We start from the raw sequence: 20072 nt of genomic DNA on the forward strand, positions 1-20072 counted from the left end.
TTTTCTCCAAACAACAGCTGTCCTGTCCACGTCTTTTTTCCTTCCAACGGGGTTTCGCCAGTGTGATAATAAAGAGACCAAGAATCTCTTTCTGCTCAGTGATAGTCGCTCGTGCTAACTCGCTTGTAGATGAGTAAAATGGCCAAAAACAAACAATAGCAGATAGCGCGTAGCGGAAAAAAAATGGAGCCTATAGTTCGAAATGAATGGAACCATTGTCTTTCGTGCGAAAAAAACGCTCTAAATCATATTTACATAATTCATGTTTGTTTTGTTGATGCTGACCAGTGTTAGCGATTGTGCGTTGCAATTCCTATACTGGCCAAAGGGGCGCTGTTTTTCCGCCCACATTGTTGGTGGCTGCTCTGTGGAGCGAGGCGCCAGAGGAAAATGGCGGACGGTGTGGATCACATCGATATCTACGCCGACGTCGAGGAGGAGTTCAGCCAGGTATTTTATCGCAATCTACACCCTTTTTGCTTTACCAAGCATTACCTCATGTTTATTTCCCCCCGTCCACTCCGCCTTTCGCGAAGGAGAAATATCTATTACCAAGCATTACCTCATGTTTATTTCCCGTCCACTCCGCCTTTCGCGAAGGAGAAATATCTTGCTGTTTTTTTTTGTTTTTTGTTTTTTTTTTTTTGCTCTGCCATTTTCCTCTCGCGCACAAGGCCGTCATTCGCAGTGGTGTTAACTCCCTCAGTTATCGGTTTCGAGTAGCAATCATTTACATTTATGGAATTCTGCTTCGTGCGAGACTTAACGATCAATGCGCGTTTATTTCGTTCTCCCGGATACGTTTCCAATCAAGCAATCTGTCTCCGTTTTTTCATTGATGTTGTAGTTTTACGGCCCGAGCATGGCCGCCAATGGTAGGCTAACAAAGCCAAACAAAATCGCTTTTATTATCCGCGTAGCTTGATGTTGCTCCACTAAAACAACGACAAAAGGCAACCCAAGTTAGTTTTTTTGCGCATTGTGCGTTGATTACACAACAGTAACTATGTATATGTATTTTACATCAGAAAATGAGTTGTTTTATTTTCAAAAGTCAGGCTTTTGTGTATGCGTGCGTGTGAGTGTTAGAGTTGATGCGGAAATTCTGCGTTAATATTCTTCAAACACGGCTCAAAATACTTTATTAGGATACACATCTCTGTAAGGTGTTTTTAGCGTACAATTTTCAGTCTTGCAGTAATTATTCATATGTGCATGGCATTGTGCATATAAATTCGCAACTCAACTGCCTTTATCGAGCGCTTGAAAACAACCACCGCTGTGTACAAAGCGCTGTACACAGAGCAAAAATAATTAATACAACAATCAAATCATAAGCTAGTCGATAACACAGAAAACAGTAATAGCACCAAGCGCTGCGAATAGAAAATAAAGCCTAAGTAGCACACAATGAATTGCATTTGAATTTGATTTGGTCTGCCATAGGAGAAACTTGTCTTGAAGACAGGCCATCAGTGACCCCCAAAAAATGGCCATCCGTCTATGTTCCATCCCATTTAACCTCAGCAAGGCCTTTTGTGAAAGGCAGCTCACACACGCAGTCAATCACGGGACATATCGACAACTATTCAGACTCATCAACAGTTTATTTAAAATACACAAGCACTCAATCAAAGAATGTGCAACTTCCGCACTGGGACCGAATCAGAATACTCTACTCTTTCAGGAAGCCGACTACCCCGTTCACGAGCAGATCGACCTGTACGACGATGTGATCTCCCCGTCAGCTAATAATGGCGACGCGCCAGAGGATCGTGACTACTTGGACTCGCTGCCCCCCCAGGGGGGCTCTGACGGAGGCAAGGCCGCTCCGCCCAATGTTGTGTACACCTACTCCGGGAAAAGGATCGCCCTGTACATTGGGAACCTCACATGGGTGAGTGGAATAACATTTATTTTTTTAAGTTTTTGGTTCATCACTTCAAGCCCTAATTTGAATCACGGCTGGGTTTTTTTTTTTTTTTTTACACACAGTGGACAACAGATGAGGACCTGACGGAAGCGATTCGCTCAATAGGCATCACAGATGTGTTGGAAATCAAGTTCTTTGAAAACAGAGCCAACGGGCAATCCAAAGGGTAAGTGTCCCCGGTGTTAATATTGTCACGAGTTACCCTGCGGGTTTAAGATTTATGGCCTCTACCTTTTTATTTGTCCCGCCAGGTTTGCCCTGGTGTGTGTGGGCTCGGAGGGCTCATCTCGGAAGCTGATGGAGCTTTTGTCCAAGAGGGAGTTGCACGGTCAGAATCCCATCGTGGCGCCGTGCAACAAGCAGTCTCTCAGTCAATTTGAGATGCAGTCCCGTAAAAGTAAGCACAGTAAGTCCAATTCATCAGCCATCATACAGAGAAGGGCAATGCAACTTTTTTTTAAAAAAACGACGACGTACTTTTGCCTCACGTAGGTACGCAGTCGGGCCAGATGTCGGGTGAAGGGAAAGCCGGGCCTCCGGGCGGAGGGCGCGCCGGGTTTCCGATGGGCAGCAGAGGAAGTCGAGGCAGGTTTCCTGGACCACCCAGCGGCCCCGGAGGAGACCGCTTCCCGGGTGGTGTTGGGCCCGGCGGGCCGCCGCCTCACTTCCCTGGTCAGTTAGTGAGATGGAGGTGGCTTCTTTTTTTTTTTTATTTTATTGTTTCTTCAACACGAACGAAATTTGTTGCGTCAAGCTTGAGCTTGACCCCCCCAGGTCTGATTATCAAATGAAATCTTTTTTTTCTGTCCGGCGTTATGCTCATACAGCTTAAAGGCTCGTGACTTACTGTGTGTGTTTCTCCTGGGAAATGTTTACAGCTTCCCTCTTCCTGTGCAAAGGCTTCCTCCCCCCCATCTGGTTTGTTTTTGACCTCTTTGCCTCCTGTAAATAAATCATCTTCCGCAGCTGCCATTCTCCCAACTTTTTTTTTTTTTTTTTAACTTCCAATCTTGCCTGGTTGCCTGCATGCTTCCAGTAGGAGGGAACTGATTTCTCGGCCTGCCTCCGAAGTGGCCGGCGCCTCGCGATGCCCGGCTACAAAAAGCGATGAAGGAAAGTGGGGAAAGTTTGCATTGGTTTTGATTTGGTTTGCTTTCTCCTCCCCGTTAGGCTCAGGGATGAGACCTGATCTGATTCGTCACCAAGATGGCCACCTGGATCTGAATTTCAATCCCGGGAGCTGGCGTGACAGAGGTGAAACGCCTCGCTTTCATTTGACTCATTTCCCTCCTTTGACCCGGCTTCAAAGTCGAACCGTGGATCAATGCCTGAATGTGTTTCGAAGCACAGTTTGCAGTCGTGACTGTGGACCGCTTGAACTGCCACCGTGAAGTGTAGACACATTATTTTATTTTTTTAGCTTATTAGCCAGCAGACTTACATGCCTTATGAAAGGCCCCTAACATTTATTTTTGCTCCATATTGTGATTAGGTGGGATCCAGGGACCCCCACGTCCCCCTCCCGGCCCCCCTGGCCCACCAGGACCACCTCCCGGCCAGGGCCTCCCCCTACCCCTCGGTCCTCCCAACCGTGGGGACAGGCCGCCTCCCCCCGTTCTCTTCCCTGGTCAGTTTGGTCAGCCGCCATTAGGACCCCTGCCTCCGGGGCCCCCGCCTCCCGGCTACGGTCCACCTCCCGGACCGCCTCCGCCCCAGCAAGGCCCTCCGCCTCCAGGACCCTTCCCGCCGCGTCCCCCTGGCCCCATCGGGCCCCCCTTGGCTCTGGCTCCGCCTCCTCATTTGGGAGGTCCTCCTCCTGGCGGGCCGCCGCCTGCTCCCCATGTCAATCCCGCCTTCTTCCCCCCGCCGGGTGGCAATAACATGCCCCCCAATGACAGCAGGGGTCCCCCTGGACCAAACGATCCATATGGACGCCCGCCACCATATGAAAGAGGAGACTATGGTCCTGGAGGCCGGTGAGTAAAAAAAAAAAAAAGATGCGCCGGTTTCCGTCGGCAACGCTGACTTGAATATCTTTTTGCGTGCGTGAATTCCCAGTGACATGGAGTCATCCCGGACCCCTCTGAGCGAGACGGAATTCGAGGAGATCATGAACAGAAACCGAGCCATCTCCTCCAGCGCCATTTCCAGAGCCGTGTCCGACGCCAGCGCAGGTAGTGAGCGCGATTGCACGCAAGAAGCGGGGCGTCGCTTTGACGGCAGGCCTAACCCCGCCCCCCTAACCCCACCCCCCTCTCGTCTCCAGCGGACTACGGCAGCGCCATCGAGACGTTGGTCACCGCCATCAGTCTGATTAAGCAGTCCAAAGTATCGGCGGATGACCGCTGCAAGGTCCTCATAAGCTCGCTTCAGGACTGCCTCCACGGAATCGAGTCCAAAAGTTACGGCTCCACCAGGTCCAGATCTCGTTTTTTTCATGAGCTTGAATTCGAATGCGACTTCTCCCCCGCCGCGTCTCATTTCGCGCTTGATCTTTTCGTCGCTCCCCCCCAACGCAGGCGAGAGCGTTCCAGAGAGCGCGACCACAGCCGCTCGAGGGAAAAGAGCAGACGGCACAAGTCTCGCAGTCGCGAGCGGCATGAGGACTACTACCGCGAACGCAGTCGCGAGCGGGACCGCCACCGCGAGAGGGACCGCGACCGAGACCGCGAGAGGGAGCGGGAGAGGGAGTATCGACACCGCTAATGGACAAATGAGGTGGGTGTAACAATAGCTGTCTGGAAAAAAAAAATAATAATATCCTTTGTAAAAATGGAATTACTTTATTGATAACCCTGATTGGTCAACGAAGAAGGACGTTTTGACTTTAGCGGGTAAGTGCAAGGTAAGTTTTCAAGTGGATCCATTTTTGCTTGCCAGTTGTCACGCGGGTGTCATGATGTGTCGAAGCGCCAATATGACGATTGTCAGAATTTAAAAAAAATGTGCTTTTGCTTTAAAAAAAGGAAATATCTTGCATCTATGCAATTGTTTTTTTTTTTGGAGGCTTATTTTTTTGGTCTACGGGCATATCAGGCTGCTTATTCAATACATGCAAATTCTAATGAGTGGCTAAAATGATCGATTGGAGCAGCCGATCATACCAGTTGACCAAATAGTTTCTCCAGGAGTCAAATGTGGTTGTGTTGTGGAACGAAGCGACATGCGACATTTTTTTTTTAATTCATATGTGACGATATACAGTTGTTTGCTCTTTTGAGTTGTCCTCATTTGCATATGTGTTTTTTTAATGTATTTGATACATATGATACAATCACCGCCTCCCCAGATGTAAGTCAGTGGGCTACGGTTTGTGTTCTGATGACAGCGTTTCATTTTTATTCATTTTTTTAAGTTCCCCTTAGCAAGGCCATTTATATATAAAAAAAAATAGTCACTCATCTGCCAAATGGGAATCAAATTAACATAACTGAATGCTCCTCGTGATGATGCGATTCTTCCATTCCGAGGTGATTACCGTATTTTCACGACCACAAGGCGCCTTTCAAAGTCTTCACTTCACTCCAAAATGGACAGGGGGCGCCGAATAGTCCGGGTCGCCTCGTGTGAAATGCCGCCATCTATCCATCCGGGGTAAAAATGTACCTGTTTGGGCTACGGCAAGCGATGAGGGGCAAATATATTTTGACGTACAACAAAAAGATGGCCGACAAACGCATCCGGGCCCCACCACCTCGCCAACATGGACGAGGTGCCGTTCACGTTCGTCATCAACGATGTCGAGAAGAAGGTGACCCACGCGTTAGCGATACGCACAATGTGGCGCACGAAGTCGGCTTTATTGTTGCGCCTGGTTGCCATGGTAATGGACAGAAACAGCCGCGGTGACGTCAATGGCGAATGCGGCTTTGCTCAGACTGGGAGAGAGTAACGATTGTGGATGCTCAGGCCAGCGTGTCTGCTCGCGCCGTTCACAAAAGCTGCAATCATTTGTGGGGAGCCGCGCACCTCGCAAGGGGAACCTGCCGCGTTTGATTGTGAACTTCCGATACCGAAGATTAGGCCTTTGATGGATTTGAGGTTTGATTTAAAAAAAAAACAATTATAACATGACGACATTGTGAAATACTTCAATAAAGTACCACAGAGCTCAGTTTAGGTCCCGCTGCATTTTTAAAAATATAAGTTAGCATGCGTGTGACCGTATTTTTTAAGCTAGCATACGCCATGTCTGCATCTATTAATACAATGTAACTCACTTTTACTACCGTGTGCCGTGTGGTCGTGAAAATACGGTATCTGCATTGATACTGTCTGATTTACTCTGCGATTGTCATCTAATGTGGTGAACCGTTAAAAAAAAAAAAAGACCCGACAGTACAAAATTGAACATGTCCTGGTTTTTATCATAAATTCCCGTGATTGGCTCACCCTGACCAATTTGTGTCTTGTGAAAGTATTGTCTTGTTCTGTAATGTTGAAATCTATATTTCTTGGTGGGGCGAACAGTATTTGTAAAAACGTTATGTATATTCATTCCCCCGTGTTGGTTCTGGAACTTTTTTTTTTGTTTTATTTAATGCCGAACTGGAGCCAGTTCACTGTCCAAAGAATGTAGTCAGTAAGTTACGCCGCTTTCATGTGCTCTGAACATTCTTGCCCGGCGTGGCGTTAACTTGATTCATTCATCTCGGTTCTGCCAGCTCGCTTTTTCCTGAAAAGTCTGGCTTTGTGTCCACTGAGAACCTCTTGCACAACACAACAACAACAAAAAAATAATTCAGTTCAGAAAGGAGCCGCAAAGTGTCGTCCGTTTGGGTTCTTGACATTCAGTCGGGGGCGTAAGTACTTGGAACTGGCACCATTGATCTGTTGGATGAGAGATTCCCAGTGGACACGAGGTCATGCACATATTTTTAATGGGTTTTTTTTTTTTTAAATGATGTGTGTTGGGTAAATAGTGAATTCATATCGACGTCCCTGCCGCAGTTACAGAGGAAACGCTCCAAAATGGTTCTTGTTTGTTGACCAAATTTAGTGCCGTCTTTGTTCATTCGGGTGTCCACTGTTTCCACGCTGTTCTGCAATGTCCTCCCTGTGACGCAAGCACGGACGCCGTTCGCTTTGACATTGACATGTACAATTGTGGAAAAAAAAATGTTTTTTTTAATCAGCTAAGCAAGGTTCAAAAGCAGTCTGGGCGCTTTTTGTCATCGACAACCATTCATTTTGAGCCAGTTGCATCACAGGGACGGACGGCGCTGACTATTGTCTGGATTCAGCTTTTTGAAACAGTTTTAATAGTGCTGTGAAACAGGATGTGACATGGTTTTGACTGACCTTGTGGGTGACCTCTGTGCGTGTGCGCGCGTGTCCATTTTGAAAGGAATATTTAGAAACCTGACGGGGCGGGGCGCATTGATAATACTGAAGTCAAGGAGTGATGTAGGGCTGAGCAACATGAGACGACAAAAGTCTGTAAAGTCACATTTTTATTTTATTTCTATATATATTTTTGTAAAAAGTTGCTCTGGTTGATTGCACGGTCGTGGGGTGTGTAGTCCAAGCCGCTGGAGTTAACGATAAAGTCTTTTTGGGGGTGCTGTCATTTTTGGATCATGTCAAGCTACGGTCACGATCATCAACGCCGTAACTTTTCATTTTTTCTTTACCTGTAAAAACATTTCAAAATATTTCATTCGGCTTCACGATTGTGTTCCCGCTTGATGTGGATTCTTTCCCCCCAAATTTCCACTTTGATGACCTTGTTTAAACCCTGAAATAGGCTCAAAAAGTTCAAGGGGGCCCAAATATTGTTGTAAGCCACTGGACGGCCATGTCGGGGTTGCGCCCGGCACACTTTTTAATTTATTAACCCTTTCGGGGACAGTGGTTACTACAGTTTATATATTTTTTTATTGCATTTACTCGCTATTCCCGGTCAGTTGGATTTTGTTGGCCTCACGTGTGCATGTCCGCTAAAAAAAAAAAAAAAAAAAATGTTCATCGCAAATATGTGTCGTATTGGAGCTGTATGGTGAAGGGAGAGAGTGTTGACCATTGCGCTGCCTCGAGACCAAACTCCACCCTCCATTTTGACACCTTTCAGCTCACTAACACCAATGGACGGATGGACAAAAGGAGGACGGACTTCAGCCCCTCGCCCCACCACCACCACCACCACCTGCATGAGTGGACACAGCGCCGCCTCTTCGTCGTCGTCCTCCACCGCCATCCTTCCATCTCCTCTGCCCATTCTTCCCTCTTGTCTGTTCATCTAGTGTGCAGACTGGATGGAGGACAACCCCCTTCCGCCGCCACCTCCCCTCCCCTTCCCCTTCTCGTGTGTCAGGCTATCCCAAACGTCAACTCATGGTAATTGGAAAATCTTTCCCACTCAGCTCTTTTTTTTTTTTATGGCGTTTTATTTTTGTGATTGTTTTTCTCTCTGTCTCGTCTCTCTCGACAAACAATGAAATGGTCCACCTTTCCTTTTTAACTTAGCGCTAACATCCTTTGGTTTGTTTTCCCGCGCGCCGTCCTTGCGTGCGCTCGGTTGAGAGAGGAGTTTTTATAATAGGATACATGTCTGCTGTCTTCCCCCACCCCACTTCCTTTTTCCATCGTTCACTCCTTTCCCCCCCCCCCCCCCCCCTCCAGCCGTGCTTAGAATGTTTGTACATGTCTCTGCTTTTGATTAAGACTAGATGGTGTAATAAAACATGTTTACTGAGGTACACACTGTCGGAAGTGGCTCATTTATATTAAATGTACTGAAAAGTGTTTATCATATAAACTCTGTTGTAGCCAGTAGTGAATGGATGATGCCTTTATTGACAAGGTAAGATGGAATGTACTCTTGTTGTAACGGCGACAATGTAAATCCGCGTCGACATCGTCATTTTCAAGCCTGATCCAAACTATGCATCATTTTGTTGTTGTTGGGGTTTTTTTTTATATATATTTGGTGTGTAATTGCACTGAAGAGTCACCACCAGGTTCATTGCAAATCCTCTTTTGATTTATTTTTTGGGGGGATAATTTTCCCTAGAAATAATGCACATGGCCTCAAAGCTGCTCTCAAGTCTGCTCAAGTTTTGATGTGTTGCATATATTACGCCATAGGCGGTGGCTTTTAGCTTTGAAAGCCAAATGTTTGGGTGTCAACGTAATGAGTGTCACACTTTTTCGAAATTGGATTTTGGATTCAACTTTATTGTCAAATGTAACACAAAGCAGTGGGGGAAAAAAAGGGACCACCAGTTAACCCTTCCCCGTTTCTGTTTGTCCACTTGATCTCCCTGTTATTGTTCAACTGTTAGACTCCTTTTGTTGTCGTTTTTTCCATGTGCTTGTTTTGTTGTCCAATTCATTTTTGTTGATTCCAACATGCATGTTTTTATATTCATGTACATGCCCCCTAAAGTCATCCTCGGAGCTTTCCAATTCTTGCACAGAATGTCATCCCAAAACGGTGTAATATGGGGGGGTGGTGGACCACTGCTGACGCTCTTTAAAAAAAAATTGTAACAAAATACTTAAAGTACTGGATACTCTTCGTCTGTATTGTATTGTCCTGGCAGTGTTTCATGTTCACATGCTGATCATGTGTTTTAACTGTAAACACAGTTGCGAAGATTTATCACTTTTGCTTTAAAAAAAAGGGGAGTCCTGTTCCACCCATGCGCATCCTCATTTGTGTTTTCAGAGTTCTGCAGTGTATGTTGATACTGTATAGAGGTGTGTGTGTGTGTATACATGGTCAGATAGCTTGATGTGACCTCTTTACCCCCCCCCCCCCCCCCCCCCCCCCAAACAGTGCACAAGGTAAGTGTTTGCAGGTTTACACAAGATGGAGAAGAGAAGCAGACAGGTGCTATTAGTCTATTTTTGTAATGAATCATACTTGAATCGTGGAGTAGACAGTTGAATGTAATATTTGCAAAGCAATATAGCATAAATGTATTTTTAAACATCGAAAGGAATTACTGTAAAGCAATATATGATCCAATCAAACTCCCATGACACCACTCTGTTTTTAGTAGTTACAGGAGCTATTTTTAACTTCATTCCAATGAATGACCTGTGAGGCTGCTTTTGTGGTAAGATCCAGCAATAAAATTTTAAAATTAATTTGGATTTTGTGCCTTTTTTGTTTTTGTAAAACTACAGGGTTTTTTTTTCAATGATCTAGTTTGGTCTTGTGAAATGTGTAACTGCATTTTTAAAAAACGTTTTCCTCGCGTTATTAGTCTTTCATAGTTTATTTTAATAAGTGGAATACTGATTCCGTGTGTAAACTGAAATTTCAGATTATGGTGCAATATGAAGAATTGTTTTGTTTACATTTTTCCCTCGCAGGCGGCCATTGCATTTCCGTTTCGTCCTGTAGTAAATGGGTACTTAAATAAAATTAAAATCAACTCAGTACTGTATGAGATATATAAGTTAATTATTATTGTTCTATATTATATATATATATATATGTGTGTATATATATTTTTTTGTTTTCGAAATCATTCTCCTTTGTCTTTTTACTGACTACGGCCATATAGAGATTGCACTTCCGGAAATCGAGTGGGTGTATCAGTCATATAAGTATTCTACTGGGGCGGCACGCTGAACAACCGGATAAACGCATTAAAATTGTCAAGCATTGAAATTGAAAATATCTGAATATTATGACTTATTTCTGAACAAATTATATAAATAAAACAAGGTGATGTCGACGACGCTCTCAAAGACGGAACAACTGTCCGCGGGCATCTCGCAGTCACCGGGCATAAAATATGCTTGCACTTCCGGTAGCAACTCACCGGTTTGACAATAACTGAATAAATGACAAGCGTAATCAATGACCGAGTCCTTCGTAGAGCAAAAAAATTTTAAAGTCTTTTCAGGCTGTCTACTTAACGTCCCTTCCTGTGTAATATGTTTAAAAAGATGACCGAATTTGGTCCAGATTCCGGTGGGCGTGTTAAGGTAAACAAGGATCTCGTCGTCCGTTCTCATTCATTTCGCACGGACTTCTGTTTGTGTATTGTGTGTCACTTGTGTGCAGGGAGTTACTATTGTGAAGCCGATCGTGTTTGGGAACGTCGCTCGCTACTTTGGGAAGAAGCGAGAGGAAGATGGGCATACTCATCAGTGGTCCGTCTATGTTAAACCATACAGAAATGAGGCAAGGCGGCATTCTAGTACTCACTGCACGGATATTATTATTATTATTATTATTTGAATAAAGAAGATTTTTGTGCTGCTTTTCAATAGGATATGTCAGCTTATGTGAAGAAGATCCAATTCAAGCTGCACGAGAGCTATGGTAACCCACTTCGAGGTTCGTTGGCGTGTTGAGAATTGTCCTTTGGGTCATTTTTGACTTGATTTGAGACAAGGGACATTTTTTTTTACTGTCATCCTGTCAGTGGTGACCAAGCCCCCCTACGAGATCACAGAGACCGGCTGGGGGGAGTTTGAGATCACCATCAAGATCGTCTTCATTGACCCCAATGAGAGATCTGTGAGGGCCAACAATTCAAAAATATACACAGACATTTTAGAGAAGTGCACTGCAAAGCTTCTAAAATATTTTCTTCTCCAGGTGACTCTTTACCATCTGTTGAAGCTCTTCCAGTCCGACTCCAGCGCCATGCCGAAGAAAACGGTCGTGTCGGAATTCTATGATGAAATGGTGAGTCTCGTAGAATAATCCAAGGAATTTGACGGCCAGCCCCAAAGGTTTGCAATTGCCTCTAGATGCCACAGGAGGCTGGCAAACCACTTTTTGTATTAGACAAGGCTATGGCCGAACTAAATGAAGCCCTTCTCCTCAGATCTTCCAAGATCCGACTGCCATGATGCAGCAGCTCCTGACCACATCGAGGCAACTCACACTGGGCGCTTACAAGCACGAAACAGAGTGTACGTCCATACCAACTTCAAATATTGTGTTAATTATCAAAAATAATAATTTTTATTAATTATATGTGTGTAATCCGGGCACCGCTCAGTCGGTGAGCTGGACCAGAGGACCAAGGAGAAAATGGAGGCGGCCAAGAAGAGAACCAGTCAGGAGATCACCGAGCTGAAAGACAAGTTGAAGGCGAGCAGGGAGAACATAAATTACCTCAAGATGGAGATCAGGAAACTGGAGGAAGACGGAGACCACAAGGAGCACTGATTGATGGCCACACCTGACAAAAACTGTTTTTTTTTCGTGATGAGCCGTTAGCATGCCATCATAATTTCAGGCGGCCTTATGTGGGACCATTTATGAATTAGAAAAAAAAAGTCTTTTTTTTAATAGTTTTTTTTTTTTTAATTTTACTTTTTGCTTGTGCTGCACTTGTGTATGACCGCTCACGTGGGACCAGTCAATATGTAACCAATATGAAAGTGTGTAAAGGTCGGTTATTGATGCCCATACTTGCATTTATGAATTAGAAAAAAAAAGTCTTTTTTTAATAGTTTTTTTTTTAATTTTTACTTTTTGCTTGTGCTGCACTTGTGTATGACCCACCATTGATGGGTCATACACAAGTCCAATCATCTGTCTATTTTGTAGTGCCCGCCCCTTTCTATCCACCATTATCTGATCCGTTTGTGTTCGAGCCTTGTCTCACTCCAGGTTCCTTTTTTCTTCAGTTCAGGGGAACTCAATATATTTTTTTAAATACTTATGCTGTCAATAAAGTTACAAAAATTACGTGTAACGACTTTTTGCTTCAAATATCACGTTGAATTCCGATCAAAATTGTGATGTCTTGAAGTTACAAATTCCTGCAGTCCCTGAATGCGACATCGCAACCGGAAGCTTCCCTCCGGTTTCTACTTTCGATTCACGTAAAATTCCGATCAAAATTGTGATTAGTCTTGAAGTTACGAATTCCTGCAGTCCCTGAATGCGACATAGCAACCGGAAGCTTCCCTCCGGTTTCTACTTTCGATGAACGCACACTGTTGATTCTCCTCACACACCCAATACACTAAACGGGCGAATGACTTGTAAAATTCGTAATTGTTTGAAACAAAAGTGCAGCTAAATGCGCCTCGACCGACGACTTCTGTGACAGGAATGACTCAATGCAGGTGAGTCTCATTGTTTTCCCATCAAATCATCCCACACTTGTTTGCTTATTTGTTCAAATGGTGATTTAATTTTGTGTCAGTTTTATAAATTCATTCCACCTTGTGTATCGAGCGAGTGTACATGAAAAATTATGAGCGTCGAGTAAAAAAAAAAAGGTAAAAGAAAAATATCCAAACATTTGTAATTGAACACACCAGAAAGTTGATTAGACACAACTGCGCTCTCTAACGGACACCGGTGTAACAGCAAGTTGTAAACGTCCCCGCCACAAATCGACAACGCGGACAAAGAAGCTCTTTTCAAAACATTTAATAGACAACTCCAAGATACTCCCGCTGAAACCCAACGTACCCGACAAACCATATGTTAAAAAAAAAAAAAAACTTTCCTGCCAAATGTTACCTGCATTGGCACAACATGTCAACTGCAAAAAGAACATGTTGCGTTCAAATGCCTCCTTTCATTTTAACGTTGCTTGCTGGTTAACTGCAAGTATAAACATTAGTTCCCCCCAGCTATTTTAAATCTTTATTCATTACGAACCAGGTAAATGTGTGCATCTTGCAATGCCATCATGTTATTGCTTATTTCTGTGCCATTGGAACGGTTAAAGTTTGAATTTTGTGTGGTGTAATATTCCATTTGAAATGCAGTTCGTAGAAAACTTTGCTCTCTGCGAGGTAGTGCAGCTTGATTCATGTCCTTTAGAAATGAAATTCACCCAGAAAAAAAATGCTTGGAATGGCATAACACTATGAAACATATGTAGATAAAATATTTCTATAAAGTTAGTTTTTTGGAGTATTTTTTTTGCCATGTGCCAATTGTACAATTTGTCATATCCAAAACAATAAAATGCTACATCAACTTTTAAGCCTCATTCCTTCTTCAGAGATTGTCAACTAGAACTTAGTTTCATATTTCACCCCCATCGTGTATGTGTGCTTTATTCCCAGAAAAGAGAGCCATCCTTGTTCGGATTTGTCGTGACCGCTTTTATGATGCCGGTTTGGGTTTTGGTGCCGCCTCCAGTCCCCAAAAAAGGTCCTTGCCGCTGAGGCGGTTAGCAAAAATTCCCGACGTAAGCCTCGTAGATGGTGTCCAGGAAGGAGCTGTCAGTCTGGAATAGATCAAAATGTCACACAACTGAACAAGTGTGTGTGATTTTTTTTTTTTTTTTTTTTTTTTTTTTTTTTTTTTTTTTTTTTGGGGGGGGGGGGTGTCATACCTGGATCAAGTGCAGTAAGGTTGCCTGGAGCTGGCTTTTAGACAGAACTCCGCTTTTCTTCTGAAGCGTGTAACCAGAGGAGGCAGATGAGTACCGGTTTTGCGCGGCGGCGGCCGGCGATGCGACGTCCGATTTCACCTGAGAGAAGACGCTGGGAGAGAGGAGCAACGTCGGGGCCACAGTGGCGGGGATCCTCTGCGGAGAAGGCGCCTGAACGCAACACGCCAGTATCATCGTGAGTGGTTAGCGTGTCTGCCTCGCAGTTTTGAGATTCAGAGTTTGAATCTGAGGGCGTTGGATCCACCACCAACCTGAAACTGGAGCGCCGCCTTCGGGGCCGGCGCGGCCACACTAGAGGGCACCTGGAAGCGCGGGGCCAGCGCAGGGCCGAGGCGTGGCGCTTCCTGCGGGGCCTGGCTTTGCTCCTGCTGGACCAGCTGCAGCTTGTGGACCAGCTCGTGCGGGGAAAGCGCGCCGGGGATGTGAGGAGGCGCACCTGAGGAGGTCACAACCGTTGCAGCGATTAACCCCAAAAGCCTCGTTGGATTTGATTCTCCTTTTGGTCTTGTTTCCGCAAGTTAAGAAACATCTCAGAAAGGTAAACGCAAAGGCAAGACTGGCCCCACCTGGATGTGGCTGCTTGGAGTGCCCGAAAAACGCTTGCTGGTGCGAACACGGCGCAGCGCAACAAGGAGCAGCGGCGTTTTGGAAGAGCCTCTTGATTGGATCGAGTTGGTGCTGATGGTGCATCTGATGGTGGTACATGCGGTGGTGGTGGTGGTGGGGGTCCAGCGGGACACCGTTGTCGCACAGCCGGTTCTCCGGGGACTCGGACAGCGTCTGAAGGACCCCGCTGGGCGCCCCCCTCTGCCCCTGCATGAGCTTCAGGATGGCCGGGCAGTTCTGATGACGGGACGAAGCGTCTTCCGTCGGGGTGATTGCCTTGGGTGCCGAGGTTTCGTAGGTCAAGGTGCGGGCGACGGGAGGGCGAGAGGCTTTTCTTGCTACGGGCGCGGCGGAAGGAGAGGCGGAATCAACTTTGGGCGAAGGCTGATGCTGAGGGCCAAACAACGTGGCCAGGGAGAGCGGCTTGGACTCGCTCGCGTCGTTGTCCTGAAGACAGGAAAGCAAGAGGATGAATGCAATCAGGGAGGGCGTGCGGATACAAAAGTGATGGCGGTTGGGGGGGCGTACCGGAGTGGTGGGCTTGACGGGGATGGGTTTGATGAGGTTGGGCTTCCCGAAAAGAACGCCGCTGCCGCCTATCTCTTTGGGCTCGCAGGTCGACTTCTCCTGTGGCGCCACGCAAACGTATGATTACGTCCGTGGTGACATTCAGACTCCATTTTGTACCATTGTCAATGAAATTGGTTAACATACAGTCCTCGAGAAATGTTTTTGTCATACACATGAATTAAAAAAAAATACAATTTAATCTAGTGACAGCCCGACTATTGTGAAAGTGGATTTTGAATTGCTCTTTTTGTTTTTTTTTGTCTTGACAATACTACTTGCAATGATGCTCCCAGCCACTAGGGAGCGGTATTTGCCTGCCGCTCTGCGTCTGATCTTGCAGTGACATTCCGGCTTCACTTTTTCTGCAGGGGTTTTACCTTGTCGTACTGGCTGTGAGCTTTGGTCAGCATCTGGATGATGTCCACCGCCTGCCCTTCATCCTGCACGACACCTGCACCTCCACCAGGGGGCAGCCAGCCACCTTGCAAAACCGCCTGCTCCTGCTGGGTCAGACTACACACACCACTTCCAAGGTAAACATACAATGGAATCATCTTCTGTAATTAGGTTACGTTTGAGAGAGACTAGCGAGCGTTTCGATCAGAGCCAAGAATTACGCAAGCGCTTACGTTTTTATCCTCTGGGCTATTCGCCGGCAGTCGGCCTTGTCGTAGAACCAAATGCCGTGGATGACCACTGGGGAGAGGGAGAGGTCCGCTTTTCAATCAAGCGTCATCAACAGCAAACAAAAAGGTCCACAAAAATCAAGTTAGGCTGGCGTAATAACGAAAAGTGGCCGCTTGGATGCCGAGCCGAAGGTCAGCAGACGACAGAATGAGATTGCCGGCGTGCCGCACGGAGATCGCAATACAATGAATGGCGGCACGCGATTCCCGCCGATGTCTCGGGCCATTAAATGAGCATATCATCGTGAGCAACAAAAACATGGTGCACACTAGAGGGTGAACAAGGAAAGATTTTTTCTTTTTTTTTTTTTTATAGTTGACTATAACGTGATGAGTCGACAAGTCGGTTAATCAATGATGTCATTGGGATTTCTTCAGCAAGTCCTTTGCAATATGGACGATTTAAAAGATGAGATACCAAAAAAAAAGGTGATTAGTTCGTTGACTGCTCACTGCCATGTATTAAAGTGAACTAGTCGATTACTTAATTGACTATCAATATTTTCTATCCACTCCCCAGTAAAAAAAAAAAAACATGCTGGAAACCAAAATACCCAAAACGTGATTAGGGATGTGTCGACTTGATTGGAAAAAATCTATGTGGCCTCGTCAACTATTTGATGAGTCGATTAATTAGTTCATCCCCTAGTAGACAACAATAAGAAAACCAGTGAGCTTATTTTTGCTTATGTAAACTTTGGCCATAACGCTGCAGGCCTCCACGCGGCGCTCATGTTTACACACGAGACCGATTTGGCCACCAGAGTGAGGCTGGACGAGCCACTGGGGTCGCCCCAGTTGAGCCTGGGAAAGAGTCAGCCCAGCACCAAATAAGTAACAGCGGTGGGAGACTGCCCGAGTGACGAGCACTTCGCGGGCTGGCTCGGGGGATGAACGGCAGAGAGCTGCAAGCAAGTGAAAGGATGTCGGCGTGACAGAGAGGAGAAAGACGAGGAGAGGGAAAAGAGACGCGACTATCCCGAAGGAATGGCGTTGAGGACCTTGTCAGTACTATAGTGGGAGCAAGTCGCCCCCCCCCCGCCCCCCAAATCCCCCCCTCGTTGCATTTCAAGTTGTAAGAGGCCAGGCCGATTCCGACGAGGACCTGCCGAGAGGCGCTTGGAGCCATGCTGCGTGCATTTTTCACCAGGAAACCCAAACACGAAAGACTGAAGGAGGAGCCCGAGGTTCGATTTAAAGGCCAGTTGGTGTCGGAGACCAACCTGGGGTATGCGTACGTGCGACCCGGAGGTGAGATTTTAAAATCGGCAAAATCTTTCAAATCGAGGGGTGCGCGGATACTCGTCGCAGTGCCAAACTTTAATCTGTATTTGTGCTCGTGAAAATGCTCGCGGACCAAATTATTGTCTTCATTATGTTTGTATTTTTCTTTAATCAGCCGATTAATTCTGCCAAATATTGGCCTATTAAAAAAAAAAGATCCATATGGGCCTAGCCATATTCATGATATAAGTAAATCAAGCTACCAACACACATGTCCACATGCTATAAGCCCAGTAAATCCCAATTATGAAACTCGTACTGCATCTTTAAGGTCCTCGGTGGCCCAACGCAACAGCGGCCCAGAACAGTTGGGCTGCCGTCGATGTCGGACCCTGGGTAGGAAAACATCCAGTTGGACGTTAACGTGTCAATAATGCCAAATTGTTCGCGTAAAACGTGTTCGATTTTTAGACATCTTGAAGATGTGAATCCAGATCGGCCAGTGCGCAAATCAAATGTAAGAAAATGTCGTATCTGCGCAGCCCAAATACAATCAAAACCAGACACGTGACCACAGGGGCACACAAGTCAATATTTAACAAGCTTCCTGTCAAATGGCTGGTTGTCAGGCGGGCTAATGACTAGTTGGATGCGCGCTTCCCATCCACCGGAGTCTGTATCTCTGCCGTCTATTTTTAGCCCAGGCTGCCACTTAGCGCCAACCGCCGTTCCCGGACGTGACGGCATTGCCGAGCGCGACGTGTTTGCTTAATGATAAGATTCCGCGCTGGGGGTCGCGTCGCGCGGCGGCCAGCGTAACTTGGGTCCGAAATCGTCTTAACGTTACATTTGGGCATGTCATCGGCGAGTTACATCGTGGAGAGTCACAATATCGATTTTAATTCGATTCATTGTTCGTCCCGAGTGAGGGATTTTTTTTTTTTTTTGTCTGTCAGTGAGCCTCACTGAGTGAGTGAGACAGGAAGGAAGGGTGCGCAGGTGTTTGCATTATCAGTCGCCCGCTGTGACGCATCTAATCTCCGTCGACCGCCACGGGAGTGCTGACAGGCTCTCTTGTCTCGCCGCCGCGCTCCGTGACGCTGCTCGGCTGATAAAGAGCGACTCCTTAAATGGAGTTTATCCATAGCCGTCTGTTTCGGAATCCATCTCGAGGCGGCATCCCGCAATAGCACCGAGAACGTCGGTCAGGTTGACTTCGCTTTGAGCTTAGTCGGCATTCTAGGAAAACATGCGACGTCACTCTTACGCCGTGCGTTGCGGTAGAGCAAGAAGGGGTCCTGGAGTTGGAAGTCCAGGTCTTTGGTGATGGGCTCGGTCAGGTTCTCCATGCTGAGTCTGTTCATGATGGTGAAGCCGTATGTGGGCGAGGCCAGCCTAAAAAAAAATGTCTGTTGTGTAGCTGACAAAGTAAAGACAGGAAGTTGTATTTGTCGATGCAGCTTGCCTTGTGTAGATGAACAGAGTGCCTTCCACTTCAGTCTTTTCCTGGAAAAACAAACATTAGTTTTTGGGGTTTGTTAGGTTCCAAAATATTATTATTTTTTTTTTTAAATGCAGAAGGTGAACCAACAGCTAGTTTGATATGCACTTGTGCACAATAAACCGTTAATTATGCCACAGTAATGACCGTCAATAATGAGTCAACAAGGTAGGGAAAGAACTAAAATGGCATATGCATCACTTGAAATCAAAACAAACAGGGGCGAGAGAACAATGGGCACAACAACAGCCATACCCACGACAGTAGTAATCGCCTATAAATAATTGTGTCAACAATATAAAAACTTGAAGTGCGGCGAATGCGTGTGCGCGTTCCCAAAGCGCCAGCGTGCTAAGCAGTCGTTAGCATCGTCCGCTGCACTGAGGTTGCAGCTTACCCACTCATTGGCTCGGTTGTTGTACGTGTAAAGGGCCACCTGGCTGGCCACGTCCACGATGTTCTTAATGTACGGATCGTGTCTCTGCAAAGCGGCCAGGCTGATGTCCAGTCCTTTCGAGCTTAAACCTCCGCCGCCGTCGGCGCAAGTCGCAGTCATTGTTCCCTTTCCGGAGACTTTAGCTCGCTAGTTAGCATCGGCGGCTAAAACAGGGGGAAGGGGGCGAAATCAAAGTAGAAACAAAAGACAGGCTGAAGGAGATGCGATGCGAGGAATTATTAAAACGGTTGACCGAACGCTGATTAAAAAAAAAAAAAATCGGGGCGTTTTATAGTTACGATTGCCACGAGCCGCTTTAATGTCAACAGGGAAAAATTGTAAACAAGCAGGCGTTAGTAGTCGACTTGCAGCACTCACGATTTTACAGGTTGAGCAATCGAGCCGGAAAGATCGATTTAAAAGCTCCGAAACAATACAGTCCATCTTAATTATATCGCGCTTTCGAGAACATTTTACAAAAAACAATAATACAACCGAACACGTCACATAAAACATTGACAGTAATGCAATCATGTCAACTATTCCTTTTCAAAATCTGCTGAAACATTTTTAATGCTTCGAGCTGCCCGTAAATTGCTCGTAATAGCCTCTCGGAAAATATCAGCTGAAGTAGGTCTTTACCTATTGCACAAAATGTTATGATTACATTCACGTTCAGTAAGATGATTATTCTTGGTTGTTATGGTGTGATGAATAAATTTACTTCCAGTGTCCAGAAGTAACATTCTCTTAAACAGTAGAAGAGTAGTTACATAAG

The 20072-nt window shown here is 45.8% G+C and overlaps 3 protein-coding genes across 8 annotated transcripts; 2 read left to right on the forward strand and 1 right to left on the reverse strand.

The window, feature by feature from the left end:
• The first annotated feature begins 75 nt into the window (after positions 1–75).
• cpsf6 (cleavage and polyadenylation specific factor 6) lies at positions 76–8631 on the forward strand. 5 transcript variants are annotated; one of them, XM_019877040.1, is made up of 11 exons: positions 82–450; positions 1688–1897; positions 1996–2099; positions 2185–2330; positions 2426–2605; positions 3104–3187; positions 3426–3909; positions 3992–4107; positions 4200–4350; positions 4453–4651; positions 8004–8631. In XM_019877040.1, exons 1-10 carry the CDS (start codon positions 391–393, stop codon positions 4637–4639), a joined length of 1722 nt encoding a protein of 573 aa, XP_019732599.1. In that variant the 5' UTR covers positions 82–390; the 3' UTR covers positions 4640–4651; positions 8004–8631. The 5 variants fall into 5 exon arrangements, with proteins under 5 accessions (XP_019732596.1, XP_019732595.1, XP_019732597.1 ...); XM_019877039.1 differs by having other exon boundaries at positions 83–450; positions 2185–2339; XM_019877037.1 differs by having other exon boundaries at positions 76–450; positions 2185–2339; positions 4200–4651; positions 4746–8631.
• Positions 8632–10825: 2194 nt separating this feature from the next.
• yeats4 (YEATS domain containing 4) lies at positions 10826–12336 on the forward strand. Its single transcript, XM_019877041.1, has 8 exons — positions 10826–10876; positions 10956–11075; positions 11165–11231; positions 11320–11414; positions 11496–11585; positions 11728–11815; positions 11905–12148; positions 12252–12336. The coding sequence occupies exons 1-7, from the start codon at positions 10826–10828 to the stop codon at positions 12072–12074; spliced, it is 681 nt and encodes a 226-aa protein (XP_019732600.1). The 3' UTR covers positions 12075–12148; positions 12252–12336.
• Positions 12337–13276: 940 nt separating this feature from the next.
• dcp1b (decapping mRNA 1B) lies at positions 13277–19670 on the reverse strand. Of its 2 annotated transcripts, XM_019877050.1 has the most exons (11): positions 19256–19670; positions 18823–18863; positions 18625–18752; positions 16077–16143; positions 15825–15960; positions 15406–15504; positions 14838–15324; positions 14523–14707; positions 14350–14421; positions 14212–14271; positions 13277–14103 (listed from the first exon to the last, which is right to left on the reverse strand). In XM_019877050.1, the coding sequence occupies exons 1-11, from the start codon at positions 19412–19414 to the stop codon at positions 14047–14049; spliced, it is 1491 nt and encodes a 496-aa protein (XP_019732609.1). In that variant the 5' UTR covers positions 19415–19670; the 3' UTR covers positions 13277–14046. The 2 variants fall into 2 exon arrangements, with proteins under 2 accessions (XP_019732609.1, XP_019732608.1); XM_019877049.1 differs by having other exon boundaries at positions 14212–14421.
• Positions 19671–20072: the final 402 nt, after the last annotated feature.

Source organism: Hippocampus comes, unplaced genomic scaffold, assembly GCF_001891065.2.
Source record: "Hippocampus comes isolate QL1 unplaced genomic scaffold, H_comes_QL1_v1.1 scaffold127, whole genome shotgun sequence".
Classification (NCBI taxonomy): domain Eukaryota; kingdom Metazoa; phylum Chordata; class Actinopteri; order Syngnathiformes; family Syngnathidae; genus Hippocampus; species Hippocampus comes.